This window comes from Eschrichtius robustus, chromosome 7, assembly GCF_028021215.1.
Source record: "Eschrichtius robustus isolate mEscRob2 chromosome 7, mEscRob2.pri, whole genome shotgun sequence".
NCBI classification, from domain to species: domain Eukaryota; kingdom Metazoa; phylum Chordata; class Mammalia; order Artiodactyla; family Eschrichtiidae; genus Eschrichtius; species Eschrichtius robustus.
Genome location: NC_090830.1, coordinates 116,850,839 through 116,864,801, shown reverse-complemented (window position 1 = coordinate 116,864,801; position 13,963 = coordinate 116,850,839). Strand labels below are relative to the sequence as shown.

Here is a 13,963-nt window from a genome sequence, read left to right as displayed (position 1 = left end):
GAAATAGGCAACCTGCCTGAAAAAGAATTCAGAGTAATGATAGTAGAGGTGATCCAAAATCTCAGAAACAGAATGGGGAAAATACAAGAAACATTTAACAAGGATCTAGAAGAACTAAAAAGCAAACAAACAGTGATGAACAACACAATTACTGAAATTAAAAATACTCTAGAAGGAATCAATAACAGAATAACTGAGGCAGAAGAACGGATAAGTGAGCTGGAAGATAAAATGGTGGAAATAACTGCCAGGGAGCAGAATAAAGAAAAAAGAATGAAAATAATTGAGGACACTCGCAGAGACCTCTGGGACAACATTAAATGCACCAACATTCAAATTTTAGGCATCCCAGAAGAAGAAGAAAAAAAGAAAGGGTCTGAGAAAATATTTGAAGAGATTATAGTCGAAAACTTCCCTAACATGGGAAGGGAAATAGTCAATCAAGTCCAGGAAGTGCAGAGAGTCCCATACAGGATAAACCCAAAGAGAAACACGCCGAGACACATATTAATCAAAAATTAAATACAAAGAAAAAATATTGAAAGCAGCAAGGGAAAAGCAACAAATAACATACAATGAAATCCCCTTAAGGTTAACAGCTGATCTTTCAGCAGACACTCTGCAAGCCAGAACGGAGTGGCGGGATATATTGAAAGTGATGAAAGGGAAAAAGCTACAACCAAGATTACTCTACCCAGCAAGGATCTCATTCAGATTCGACAGAGAAATTAAAACCTTTACAGATAAGCAAAAGTTAAGAGAATTCAGCACCACCAAACCAGCTTTACAACAAGTGCTAAAGGAACTCCTCTAGGCAGGAAACACAGGAGAAGGAAAAGACCCACAATAACAAACCCAAAACAATTAAGAAAATGGTCATAGGAACATACATATCAATAATTACCTTAAATGTAAATGGATTAAATGCTCCAACCAAAAGACATAGACTGGCTGAATGGATACAAAAACAAGACCCATATATATGCTGTCTACAGCAGACCCACTTCAGACCTACGGACACATACAGACTGAAAGTGAGGGGATGGAAAAAGATATTCCATGCAAATGAAAATCAAAAGAAAGCTGGAGTAGCAATTCTCATATGAAACAAAATAGACTTTAAAATAAAGACTATTACAAGAGACAAAGACGGACACTACATAATGATCAAAGGATCAACCAAGAAGAAGATATAACAATTGTAAATATTTATGCACCCAATATTGGAGTACCTCAATACATAAGGAAAATGCTAGCAGCCATAAAAGGAAAAATCAACAGTAACACAGTAATAGTAGGGGACTTTAATACCCCACTTTCACCAGTGGACAGATCATCCAAAATGAAAATAAATAAGGAAACACAAGCTTTAAATGACACATTAAACAACATGGACTTAATTGATATTTATAGGACATTCCATCCAAAAACAACAGGATACACTTTCTTCTCAAGTACTCATGGAACGTTCTCTAGGATAGATCATATCTTGAACCACAAATCAAACCTTGGTAAATTTAAGAAATTGAAATCGTATCAAGTATCTTTTCTGACCACAACGCTATGAGAATAGATATCAATTACAGGAAGAACAACTGTAAAAAATACAAACACATGGAGGCTAAACAATATGCTACTAAATAACCAAGAGATCACTGAAGAAATCAAAGAGGAAATCAAAAAATGCCTAGAAACAAATGACAATGAGAACACGACGACCCAAAACCTATGGGATACAGCAAAAGCAGTTCTAAGAGGGAAGTTTATAGCAATACAATCCTACCTCAAGAAACAAGAAACATCTCAAATAAACAACCTAACCTTATACCTAAAGCAATTAGAGAAAGAAGAACAAAAAAACCCCAAAGTTAGCAGAAGGAAAGAAATCATAAATATCAGATCAGAAATAAATGAAAAAGAAATGAAAGAAATAATAGCAAAGATCAATAAAACTAAAAGCTGGTTCTTTGAGAAGATAAACAAGATTGATAAACCATTAGCCAGACTCATCAAGAAAAAAAAGGGAGAAGACTCAAATCAACAGAATTAGAAATGAAAAAGGAGAAGTAACAACTGACACTGCAGAAAACCAAAGGATCATGAGAGATTACTACAGGCAACTCTATGCCAATAAAATGGACAACCTGGAAGAAAAGGACAAATTCTTAGAAAAGCACAACCTTCTGAGACTGAACCAGGAAGAAATAGAAAATATAAACAGACCAGTCACAAGCACTGAAATTGAAACTGTGATTTAAAATCTTCCAACAAACAAAGGCCCAGGACCAGATGGCTTCACAGGCGAATTCTACCAAACATTTAGAGAAGAGCTAACACCTATCCTTCTCAAACTCTTCCAAAATAGAGCAGAGGGAGAAATACTCCCAAACTCATTCTTCGAGGCTACCATCACCCTGATACCAAAACCAGACAAAGATGTCACAAGAAAAGAAAACTACAGGCCAATATCACTGATGAACATAGATGCAAAATTTCTCAACAAAATACTAGCAAACAGAATCCAACAGCACATTAAAAGGTTCATACACCATGATCAAGTGGAGTTTATCCTAGGAATGCAAGGATCCTTCAATATATGCAAATCAATCAATGTGATACACCATATTAACAAATTGAAGTACAAAAACCATATGATAATCTCAATAGATGCAGAAAAAGCTTTTGACAAAATTCAACACCCATTTATGATAAAAACTCTCCAGAAGGTGGGCATAGAGGGAACTTACCTCAACATAATGAAGGTCATATATAACAAACCCACAGCCAAGATCGTCCTCAATGGTGAAAAACTGAAACCATTTCCACTAAGATCAGGAACAAGACAAGGTTGCCCACTCTCACCACTATTATTCAACTTAGTTTTGGACGTTTTAGCCACAGCAGTCAGAGAAGAAAAAGAAATAAAAGGAATCCAAATTGGCAAAGAAGTAAAGCTGTCACTATTTGCAGATGACACGATACTATACATAGAGAATCCTAAAGATGCCACCAGAAAACTACTAGAGCTAATCAACGAATTTGGTAAAGTAGCAGGATACAAAATGAATGCACAGAAATCTCTTGCATTCCTATACACTAATAATGAAAAATCTGAAAGAGAAATTAAGGAAACACTCCCGTTTACCACTGCAGCAAAAAGAATAAAATACCTAGGAATAAACCTACCTAAGGAGACAGAAGACCTGTATGCAAAAAACTATGACACTGATGAAAGAAATTAAAGATGACAGAAACAGATGGAGAGATGTACCATGTTCTTGGATTGGAAGAATCAACATTGTGAAAATGACTATACTACCCAAAGCAATCTACAGATTCAGTGCAATCCCTATCAAACCACCAATGGCATTTTTCCCAGAACTAGAACAAAAAGTTGCACAATTTGTATGGAAACACAAAAGACCCTGAATAGCCAAAACAATCTTGAGAAAGAAAAACAGAGCTGGAGGAATCAGGCTCCTGGACTTCAGACTATACTACAAAGCTACAGTAATCAAGACAGTATGGTTCTGGCTGAAGAACAAATATAGATCAATGGAACAGGATAGAAATCCCAGAGATAAACCCACACACAATATGGTCACCTTATCTTTGATCAAGGAGGCGAGAGTATACAATGGAGAAAAGACAGCCTCTTCAATAAGTGGTGCTGGGAAAACTGGATAGCTATATGTAAAAGAATGGAATTAGAACACTCCCTAACACCATACACAAAAATAAACCCAAAATGGATTAAAGACCTAAATGTAAGGTCAGACACTATAAAACTCTTAGAGGAAAACCTAGCCAGAACACTCTGTGACATAAATCACAGCAAGATCCTTTTTGACCCACCTCCTAGAGAAATGGAAATAAAAACAAAAGTAAACAAATGGGACCTAGTGAAACTTAAAAGTTTTTGCACAGCAAAGGAAACCATAAACAAGATGAAAAGACAACCCTCAGAATGGGAGAAAATATTTGCAAACGAAGCAACTGACAAATGATTAATCTCCAAAATATACAAGCCTCTCATGCAGCTCAATATCAAAAAAAAAAAACCAAACAACCCAATCCAAAAATGGGCAGAAGACCTGAATAGTCGTTTCTCCAAAGAAGATATACAGATTGCCAACAAACACATGAAAAGATGCTCAACATCACTAATTATTAGAAAAATGCAAATCAAAACTACAATGAGGTGTCACTTCACACCAGTCAGGATGGCCATCATCAAAAAATCTACAAACATTAAATGCTGGAAAGGGTGTGGAGAAAAGGGAACCCTTCTGCACTGTTGGTGGGAACGTAAATTGATACAGCCACTATAGAGAACAGTATGGAGGTTCCTTAAAAAACTAAAAATAGGACTACCATACGACCCAGCAATCCCACTACTGGGCATATACCCTGAGAAAATCATAATTCAAAAAGAGTCATGTACCACAGTGTTCATTGCAGCACTATTTACAATAGCCAGGACATGGAAGCAACCTAAATGTCCATCAACAGATGAATGGATAAAGAAGAAGTGGCACATATATACAATGGAATATTACTCAGCCATAAAAAGAAACGAAATTGAGTTACTTGTAGTGAGGTGGGTGGACTTAGAATCTGTCATAAAGAGTGAAGTAAGTCAGAAAGAGAAAAACAAATACCGTATGCTAACACATATATATGGAATCTAAAAAAAAAATTGGTTCTAATGAACCTAGGGGCAGGACAGGAATAAAGGCACAGATGTAGAGAATGGACTTGAGGACACGGGGAGGGGGAAGGGTAAGCTGGGACGAAGTGAGAGAGTAGCATTGACGTATATACACTAGCAAATGTAAAATAGCTAGCTAGTGGGAAGCAGCTGCATGGCACAGGGAGATCAGCTCGGTGCTTTGTGATCACCTAGAGGGGTGGGATAAGGAGGCTGGGAGGAAGCCGCAAGAGGGAATGGATATGGGGATATACGTATGCATATAGCTGATTCACTTTGTTATACAGTAGAAACTAACACAACACTGTAAAGCAATTATATTCCAATAAAGATGTTAAAAAAAAATTCTATGAGATGGAGTCACAAATTCTAATCTGAAAGGCTCTCACTCTCTTGACTTGCTTAATTCCAATGCCTGCCTGCTGATCTAACTATAGTCATGATGAGAAAATGTCCCAGAACAAGCAGACTTGTGATCCAAAGCCAAACAGCCTCAGCTACTCCAGGAAAGGCCATGCTAAGCAATATCCATCCTCAGAGGCAGGGGACATGGACGCATTGTTTAGGGTCCTTCCTTGCTTCCTGAAAGTCAGGAAGAAAAAAGCAATCACAACTTCTTCTCCTTGCCATTCCTCCCTTCCTCAGGGCCTGTGGACAGCTCAGGCTAGAGGCAATAATCAGCAGAAAGGGGAGAGTGTGAGAACTAGTATTGACCTTTTACTCTGTGGCAAGCCTTATGCCAGACTTTTCACATTGATACCTCAACTTTATTCTTACATGAAACATCAGATGTATCATTATGCCTATTTAGAATTTGGGGAATCTGAGGCTCTGAAAGGTTAAGAAAATTGCCACGGTGGTTGGTAGAGCCAGGAGTCTTATCCAGGTTTGACCCTCTTCACTCAGTCCTCACTGCACCAAAACACTTGCCTCCCTACAAAAGCCATTGCGATACTTTTCTTTTTTTCCTTTTCTTTAATTGCCAATTTTTTTTCCTATTTTTATGTAACCATCTTTCCACTGTCCAACCTACCATGAGACCTGTTCCCTCTGACAGATGCACTAGTACACATTTCAAAAGCTGAGTTTCACAGCAGGGAGAAAACTGTTGTTTGAAGATCACACAGCAGAGGAAGGGAGAGGGAGGGACCGGCAAGCCAGAGGGGAATTGCCCCTGGCTGCTTCCCAGGCAGCCAGCAGTCCCTTGTGAACCCTCGGACCAGCTTGTGACTGAAGCACTGTGACCCCTGCTCATCTCTTCCAACATTGCACCAGCTCTAGTCCCAGGGGTCTGTGTGTAAAATCTCCCCCTGCCCAGGTAAAATGACTGGAGCTTTCAGAAGTGACCCTCTCTGTAAACTGGTGCAGTCACTGTGGAAAACAGTCTGGAGATACATTAAAAAACTAAAAATAGAGCTACCATATGATCCAGCAATCCCACTCCTGAGCATTTATCCAGAAAAGATGAAAACTCTCATTCAAAAAGATAAATGCACCCCAATGTTCACAGCAGCACTATTTACAACAGCCAAGACATAGAAGCAACCTAAATGTCCATTGACGAATGGATAAAGAAGATGTGGTATACACACACACACACACACACAATGGACTATTTATTACTCAGCCATAAAAAAGAATGAAATAATGTCATTTGAAGCAACATGGATGGACCTAGAGATTATCATACTAAGTGAAGTAAGTCTGACAGAGAAAGACAAATATCATATGATATTACTTATATGCGGAATCTAAAAAAATGATACAAATGAAGTTATTTACAAAACAGAAACAGACTCACAGACATAGAAAACAAACTTATGGTTACCAAAGGGGAAAGGGGCAGTGGGGGGAAGGATAAATTAGGAGTTTGGGATTAACAGATACACACTACTATATATATAAAATTGATAAGCAACAAGGTCCTACTATACATCACAGGGAACTATATTCAATGTCTTGTAATAACCTATAATGGAAAAGAATATGAAAAGGAATACATATATGTAAAAAGAATATGTATATGAAAAAGAATATATATACACATATATATAACTGAACCACTTTGCTGTATACCAAAAACTAACACAACATTGTAAGTCAACTATACTTCAATAATAAGTAAATTAAAAAGCAAAAATAAATAAATAAAAATAAATTAGTAGTCCTTGGAATGATTAGATTAAATATCTGGATATTCCAGAAAAGCATCTAAATAAAGCCCATCATTCACATTTAATACAAAATTTATAGTTTCCTGTGTGTGTATAGCACAGGGAACTATATTCAATATCTTGCAATAACCTATAATAGAAAAGAATCTGAAAAAGAATATATATATATACACAATCACATATATATATGTATATCTGAATCACTTTGCTGTACGCCTGAAACTAACAGAGCATTGTAAATCAACTATATTTCAATTAAAAAAAAAATGTGACCCTCTCTTACGCTCTACTTCTAGTCAGATTTTTTTCCTTTTAAAATTTTGTTTATTATTATTGTTGTCATTGTTGTTGTTATTGCCTTTCCTCCTTCCCACACCTGGGGGCCCTGACTCACCCAGGCACCCATCTCTTCCCTGCCCTGATGCAGTCACCTTCTGACTGATCTCTCTCCTCTGTTCCATCTTCACACAGCTAATGGAGCCATCTTACGGAGGCACGCTTCCAGTTATGTCCCAAGTGACAGTTTTCTCCTCCTGCTTATTTTTGTGTCTCAAAACCTGCTGAGCTTCATCATATATTCATTTAAATAATGGTATGATTACATGGTTATTGAGGGCTATTCATTTTTTCCCATCAGTGTCTTGATATTGGGAATCTGTGATATAGATCCTTACTAGCTTCTAATTATTTTACTTATCTTCCATTTATTTCCATATCTATATTATAGAAGCTTTAAGGCTGAGAGTCCATTTGAAATTTCCTTAAGTACCTCCAGACCTGGGAGCACAGGAAGAGTCCATGAATTGAACTGGTCCACAGCCACATATTGACCCTTGTTGCCCAGCCAGCCCCAGTTCCATATGTCTAATCCCCCAAGCCTGCCTCAAAGTGCCAAACACAACTATGGGGTGTGTGACAGACTTCGGTGACAGCTGGGGAATGGCCAGTGACAGATTTGATAAATCCAGCCTTCAGAGAGATTGATGGAGCCGGTGACGTGTCATCATTCCTGCTCTCTCTTCATCAGCAAAGCCTGAGCGCTCAACCTTGGTGCCCTTGTCTTTTGACCTTTGGGGACAGTCCCCATTAGCTCCCCGCAAGTTATGGTAGGATTGCATTCATCCAGCCTGCTCCCAGGCCATGTTTATAGCCTCTACTCCCACTTCACTTCCCTTTACACACCTCCACCAAACTGGGTCTCTTGAAGTTGACAAAAGAAGAACAAAGATACCACTCTAACCTTTGCTGCTCTGTTTATTTGCTCAGACTGACCCACTTGCCCTGGAACACTCTTTTTTCACATCTTCAAATTAAGAAATTTTTACTGTATTCCTAGTCCCACCTTGAAAGCTTTGGCAGATTCCCAGCTTCTTCCTGTCTTACATAAGCCACCATAGCACTCTGGACAAAATATAACACTTACTATACTTTGTGTGTGATATCCCCTGAGAAGCTAGCTTTTTCTTTGGGGAACTTACATCTCTTGGGGGTTGGGGGAGCTGGTCTGAGATGGGTCATCATGGTTCTCTATCTATCCCTGTACCCACCGGCCAAGGAGAAGACTTGTGTCAGTGCTGGGTGAAGTTTTAGGTCCTTTATAATGTGATTTCCCCTAAGAGTGGGTTCTGGCTTCCTGTACTGTGCAACTAGAGCAGCAGAGCTTATCTCTGAAGACCATGGATTTCTCTGGACTGATTTTCTTCCTATTGAGGCTGTGGGAGGAGAGAGCTTGATATCTGCAGTGCCTTGGGGGCTGGCATTAGAAATTTATTTGAAGTCCTCAAGGTCCCATCTCTTTCTTGCTAAAAAGAATGCAGTAACAGCAGTGAGAACTGGAGAGTCATGAGGTGGATGAGTGCTTTGCACCCAGGCCATCCCCAGGGCGGTATTAGGATGAGGCAAATCAAATAGAACTGGCAGGGTTTTCTGTCAGCCTTTTCAGGATGGGCAATTTGCAAGCCTCCTGTCGTTAAAATGTTAAGGGCAGAGAAGGAAAGGGGAGGGAGCAGGCAACCTTGAAAAGAACCAACTGCAGGAAGTGTTCCTCCAACAAGGAAACCTCTGCAGGAGCCCACGTGGGGGAGACCCAGGGACCTGCCTCCTGATGGGAAAGTCACCGTGGGGACCTTTGTGGTGAAAGCATCCAATCCCATCAACCAAAGACTGAAACATGCTATCACTCTTACCTTCTACCAAATGGTGTCCTTGCACCGATTTCCTAGCTGCAAAAGAAAATTCCTAATGTGTAACTATCTAACAATCTAAAATGAGGGGCTGCATTGATCTGATTTAGAACTATTGAGAAGACTTTTTGGAGACAGTGGTGCTTGCAAGCTTTTGCATCAACACAAGGAAGTGGAATTTCTATTCAAAGAAAGATGCCACTCTGCTAGGGATTCAACCAAAGTGTGAATGATAAGAAGATGGAAAATGAAAGTTGGAAACAGCTGCTCTCATGCCCCACTTCTTTCAGCCCATCTTAATCTGCTATAGTTTAGGTATCCTGAGCAAAGTCAATGAATCTCACTTTTGCCCACCCCCAAGCTATTTGTCCTCCTGTGGCCTCTCTCTTTATTCTCCCTTGGAACCTGTGCCCCTCAGCCAACTTGCAGCCCTGCAGGCCTCTGGAGCATGACACCAGAGATGACTGTACAATTGGTTAAAAGCTCATAATAAAACCAACCCTTGAAATTGGATCCTTTGCAATTAACTGTATTTTTATCTGCACTCTTCTTATAGCAGACAGAGACAGGTGGCAAGAAAACAAGTCAATGTGAGAGATGTCAAAAAAAAAAAAATGGAAGGAAGAAAGGAAGGAAGGAAAGAAGAAAGGGAGGGAGGGAGGGAGGAAGGAAGGATGGGTTAATCTTCAGAGGAGGAACATGGCAAGAAGTGTTGACAGCCCCAGACCAGCATAATAACGAAGTGGAGAGTTGGGCCCTGAGACTGCTAATAGGTCTTGAGCATAGATGAACAATGGGTTTGTGCTCATTAAGTTGTATTACTGAGATGGGGAAGTGGTCTCAGATAGTTTAGAGTGATTCTAAACGGGAAGGATTGTCTGCCTTGCATTCTTAGTTAACCAGAATCCTTCCCCCCTCCTTTTCTAAAATGTCTACTCTGTTTTTTCCCCAATATTTTGTACCAGTGTTAGCAAAACAAAACTAAACTAAACCCCTCCAAGAGTGGCCTTTGGGGGTTCATGACAGAGGGTTAGTAGATGAACAGCGCTCTCCTAAAACTAGTTGAGATATTCTCTTCCTCCCCCTGATCTTTCTACCTCGCTCGTTCTCTAGGCTTGGCAGTGCTGGAGAAAGCGGCCGATGCTTTCTCTGATGTGACAGATAGTAATGATAGTTCTCAATTCTGTGTTCTGACAGAACTGAGAAACCTTGGAGCCGGAGACAGACAGGGAGGGAAATAAATCTTACTTAGGTGCTGCCAACACTATGCATTTTATTAAAGGACATTGACTCGTTCTACACGGAAAGCCTTCCACTGGTGGCTGAGACAGTCATTGCATAAAAAAGGCTTTGATCGCACTTTTTTTAGTGGAGGAAAACTTTGCTGCCAGACTCTGCAGGTTTAATTAGCACATTATCTTGGATGGCTGTGAGTTGTTTTCTTCTTTTCTTGGTGTAACATCAGGCTGGACAATTAACTTCTTAGGGAGAAAAGGTTTGAAATAGTAGGTAGAGTATACAGAGCAGCTCTGTCGAGGGGTGAATATTCAAGACCCTGCCTGCAAGTCCTTGTGAGTTTCAAATGTACTGATATTTATAGTTTTGTTTGTTGGTTTTAGGTACAGACCTCTAGCTATGGATCCATGGAGGTAAAACAAATTCCTCTGCTAAATTACCTTTGTCTATCCTTTGGGAAACCTGAGTGTTTTACTAGGTAGATCCATTACTAGGCAATTTGCATGATGTAAAGTCAATACTTTTTTTTCCTACCTTCATCATCTACTATGTGCTAGGCACTCTATAGATACAGAAGGATGGGATTCCAGACACCTAAAAACTTTGTGATCTCATCAAAGAGGCAGTGAGTGATCTCAGATATTTTAGTGATTTTAGATAGGAAGGAATTTCTGCCTTGCATTAATAAAAGGCTCTCTTGAAAGGCTACTAAGAAAGTTAAATATAAATATGTGGACTATAGTTTGATAGCATTCCTTGTACCATAATTCTTTGGAAATGAGGCCACTGGGAAATCTCAGTGTGTAGGAGAGGGTTCATAGAAAAGATGTCCTCTGATCTGGACCGAAAAAGAAGACTGGCATTGAGGTAGGCAAGTCTTGAAGCCACCTCTGCCAGAGTGGGTAGCACCAGTGAAGGCATGGCAGGGGGCATGTGCCCACGTGTGAATGGAAAGGTGAGAAAGCGAGTCCACTGACACTAAGGGGTACCTTTTGAGATAGGAAACTATAAAAGATGTCACTGAGCTGAATAAGAGAGGCTTGGTTTATTGGATTGTTTGGTGTACCCACTGCTTGAGGGGCCTCTGGATGCTTACAAATAACAAAGCATCCCCTTGAAGAGGATAAAAACAATTATCATGGGACATACCTGACTGGTCCACAGGTTCTGAATCCAAGCCTAGGGCAATCAATTAAAAAAGACATAGAAGAAAAAAAATATATACACACAGATGCTGGAACCCAACAGTTCCTCACAGAGATGAATTCTGTGTAAAGGCAGAGGTAACAATCCCTTGGTGTAGCCTTAGGAGAGCTCAGAGTTTATATATGATTTTCAGAATATATGTGGCGAGTCTAGCCTTCACAGAGAATTATTATTTCAAACCACCCTGATTCTCTTACATTTGCATAAATCTTTGTATATAAATATAGGTATTAACATACATTTATAAATAGATATAAGCACACACAGTGGTGTGATCTCTGTTTCCTTTAAACTTGTAGAAAGCAGTGCAGCTCTGGGTTTCAATTAAGAAAGATGGTGCAAGGGGAGAGGAAGTATCAGATACTCCGGATCAAGTGCTTGCTGTTGTAATCCAAGTCTGAATATTAAAATGCAAGTGTTCAGGACATACTGGGAAACAAGAAGCAGGACGTGAAACCTCTGGCTGCTTGGGTTCTGAATCAAGAGGGAGGATGTTGTCTTATCTTCTGTCATCTCTATGAGGGGAGCTGTCTCCCCATTTCTCCTTGGTGCTCTTAAAATGAATCAAGCATGAAATGTACCCAGGAAACCTTTCTCCCCCAGGCATGATGGGGCAGAGAAAAATAATAAGACTTGAAAGAAAAAGCCACAGATTCTTCTTGGCTGGATGCCCAAATACTCTGTAGTTGGGGCCAAGCGAGCTGCTCGCTTTGGTAGCCAAATATTTCAGCCTTTTTTTGACTTCAGGATGTGTTTTGATCCAGTGGATACAATGTCGTAGCAAGCTCTTCCAAGGGTCAGTAAGTACCCACTTGAGCTGACTTATTTCTTGGACATGGCTGGTACATCTGCAGCCTTGGTGAGTCACTTGGTGAGTCATTTGACCCTTCACTGAGTGCTGGGGCTGGAGGGGGAGGACAATCATAGTACTCAGTACAGAGTGACTCACCATCCATTCACTGTGGGATTTGGCAAATGCGGTGGTGGACGACTGGGATGTGAGTGGGTTACAGACCAGGCACATAGCAGAAAGGAGATGTTTCAAAGGATATTTTTCAAACCAGCAGCCAAATGTCCATGGGAACCAGAATACCTAGAGTAATAGGAATCTCTGGGCTGCCATCAGACGACACTTCTAGAGGCAGAAAAGGTTCCATGGTGCTATAAAAATTACTGGAGAAGAGCAGGGGTATGGAGCAAGCCAGCAATGAAGAACGAGATGTAAGAGAAGAAAGACCTTTGGAGGGGAAGGCGTATTTGGAGGGTTAGACCCTGTCTCATGAGAAGTGTTTCCTTGCAGTTGCCCTTGGAAAGCACTGAAGCAGTGTAGCAACTGGACTTGAAATCTTCAATAACCATCAGTAAAATGGCCATAATACTGGGAGTGATGGTGTGCGGATTAAATGAAGGAATGCAGGAGAAGTACTTGGATCATAGTAAGAGCTTAGTCCACGTGGGCTGCTGTTAGAGCCTCAAGTTCCTCTGCTTCCTTTTTAAAAAACCAACACTGGCTCCTCTTGCCTGCAGAATCGATTCTGGTCTCCCTAACTGGGCCTTCGAAGCCTTTTTCAAGTTGCCCTCAACATTTTCATCTAAATTTATTTAGATAAGCCAGGCTTATTCATATACCGTCCCTGCATTACTCACCTTTGACCCACGTTGTTCCCTTTGTGAGTAATGCCCCTCCCATTTTTGTCAGTTTGAATTCTGCCATTCATTCAGATCCCAATTGAATCCCCACATATCTCGGAAGCATCCCTGATTGACTTCTGAGTCTCCTTCCTTTGCATTCCTTTATCACTGGTGGCATGCTCGTTATTTCAGTCAGGTTTTGGTTATACTATTGGCTTTCTGAGAGTCAGGTCTAGATTTTGGACTTCTTTGTATTCCAGACAACAGTCTGCCTATGCTAGGGCCAGCGGTACAGCTCACCAGGCAAAACGGGGTATGAATCCCAGTTCACTCTAATATTTAGTGGCATGTGATTTCCAATAAATCACTTAATCTTTGTGAGCTTCAGTTTGCTCAACTGTAAAATGGGGATATTAATGTCTGCCTTGCAGAATGTACGTGGGGAGTAGAACTGATATGCAGAGCACTCATCTGGCATAGAATGGGTGCTAAATAAATGGTAGATATTATTATTGTTAATAATAATAAAATAATAATAATCCAGTGAACCGATGTCTGTGCATTCAATGCACCGTAAAGTCGTGGTGTTGAATACTTTCTGTTGTCCACAGTTATACAGCTCTGCTGAATTTGGGAGAAGGTGGCAGCTTATCCAGGAAGGGGTCGTACCGAACAGGTTCTACTGGTAAGTCTCACTCTATTTTGTAGCACATTTAAGATATCACCTGTGAAAATGAGCATTGGAATCTTTTCCTCACCCAGAACTCTCACATGAAGTCTGTTCTTATTGGGTTACGCACACGTCCCCTAGGGCAGAAGGT

General features: G+C 40.2%; 1 protein-coding gene across 6 annotated transcripts in view; it reads left to right on the top strand.

The window, feature by feature from the left end:
- The window catches only part of SORCS1 (sortilin related VPS10 domain containing receptor 1), a 578,863-nt gene that overhangs the window by 367,292 nt on the left and 197,608 nt on the right, over positions 1-13,963 (top strand). For all 6 annotated transcript variants that reach the window (XM_068548518.1, XM_068548515.1, XM_068548517.1 and 3 more), the window contains one exon: positions 13,754-13,827. In XM_068548518.1, the coding sequence (XP_068404619.1) occupies positions 13,754-13,827 (74 nt within the window). The remainder of the gene's footprint in view (positions 1-13,753; positions 13,828-13,963) is intronic.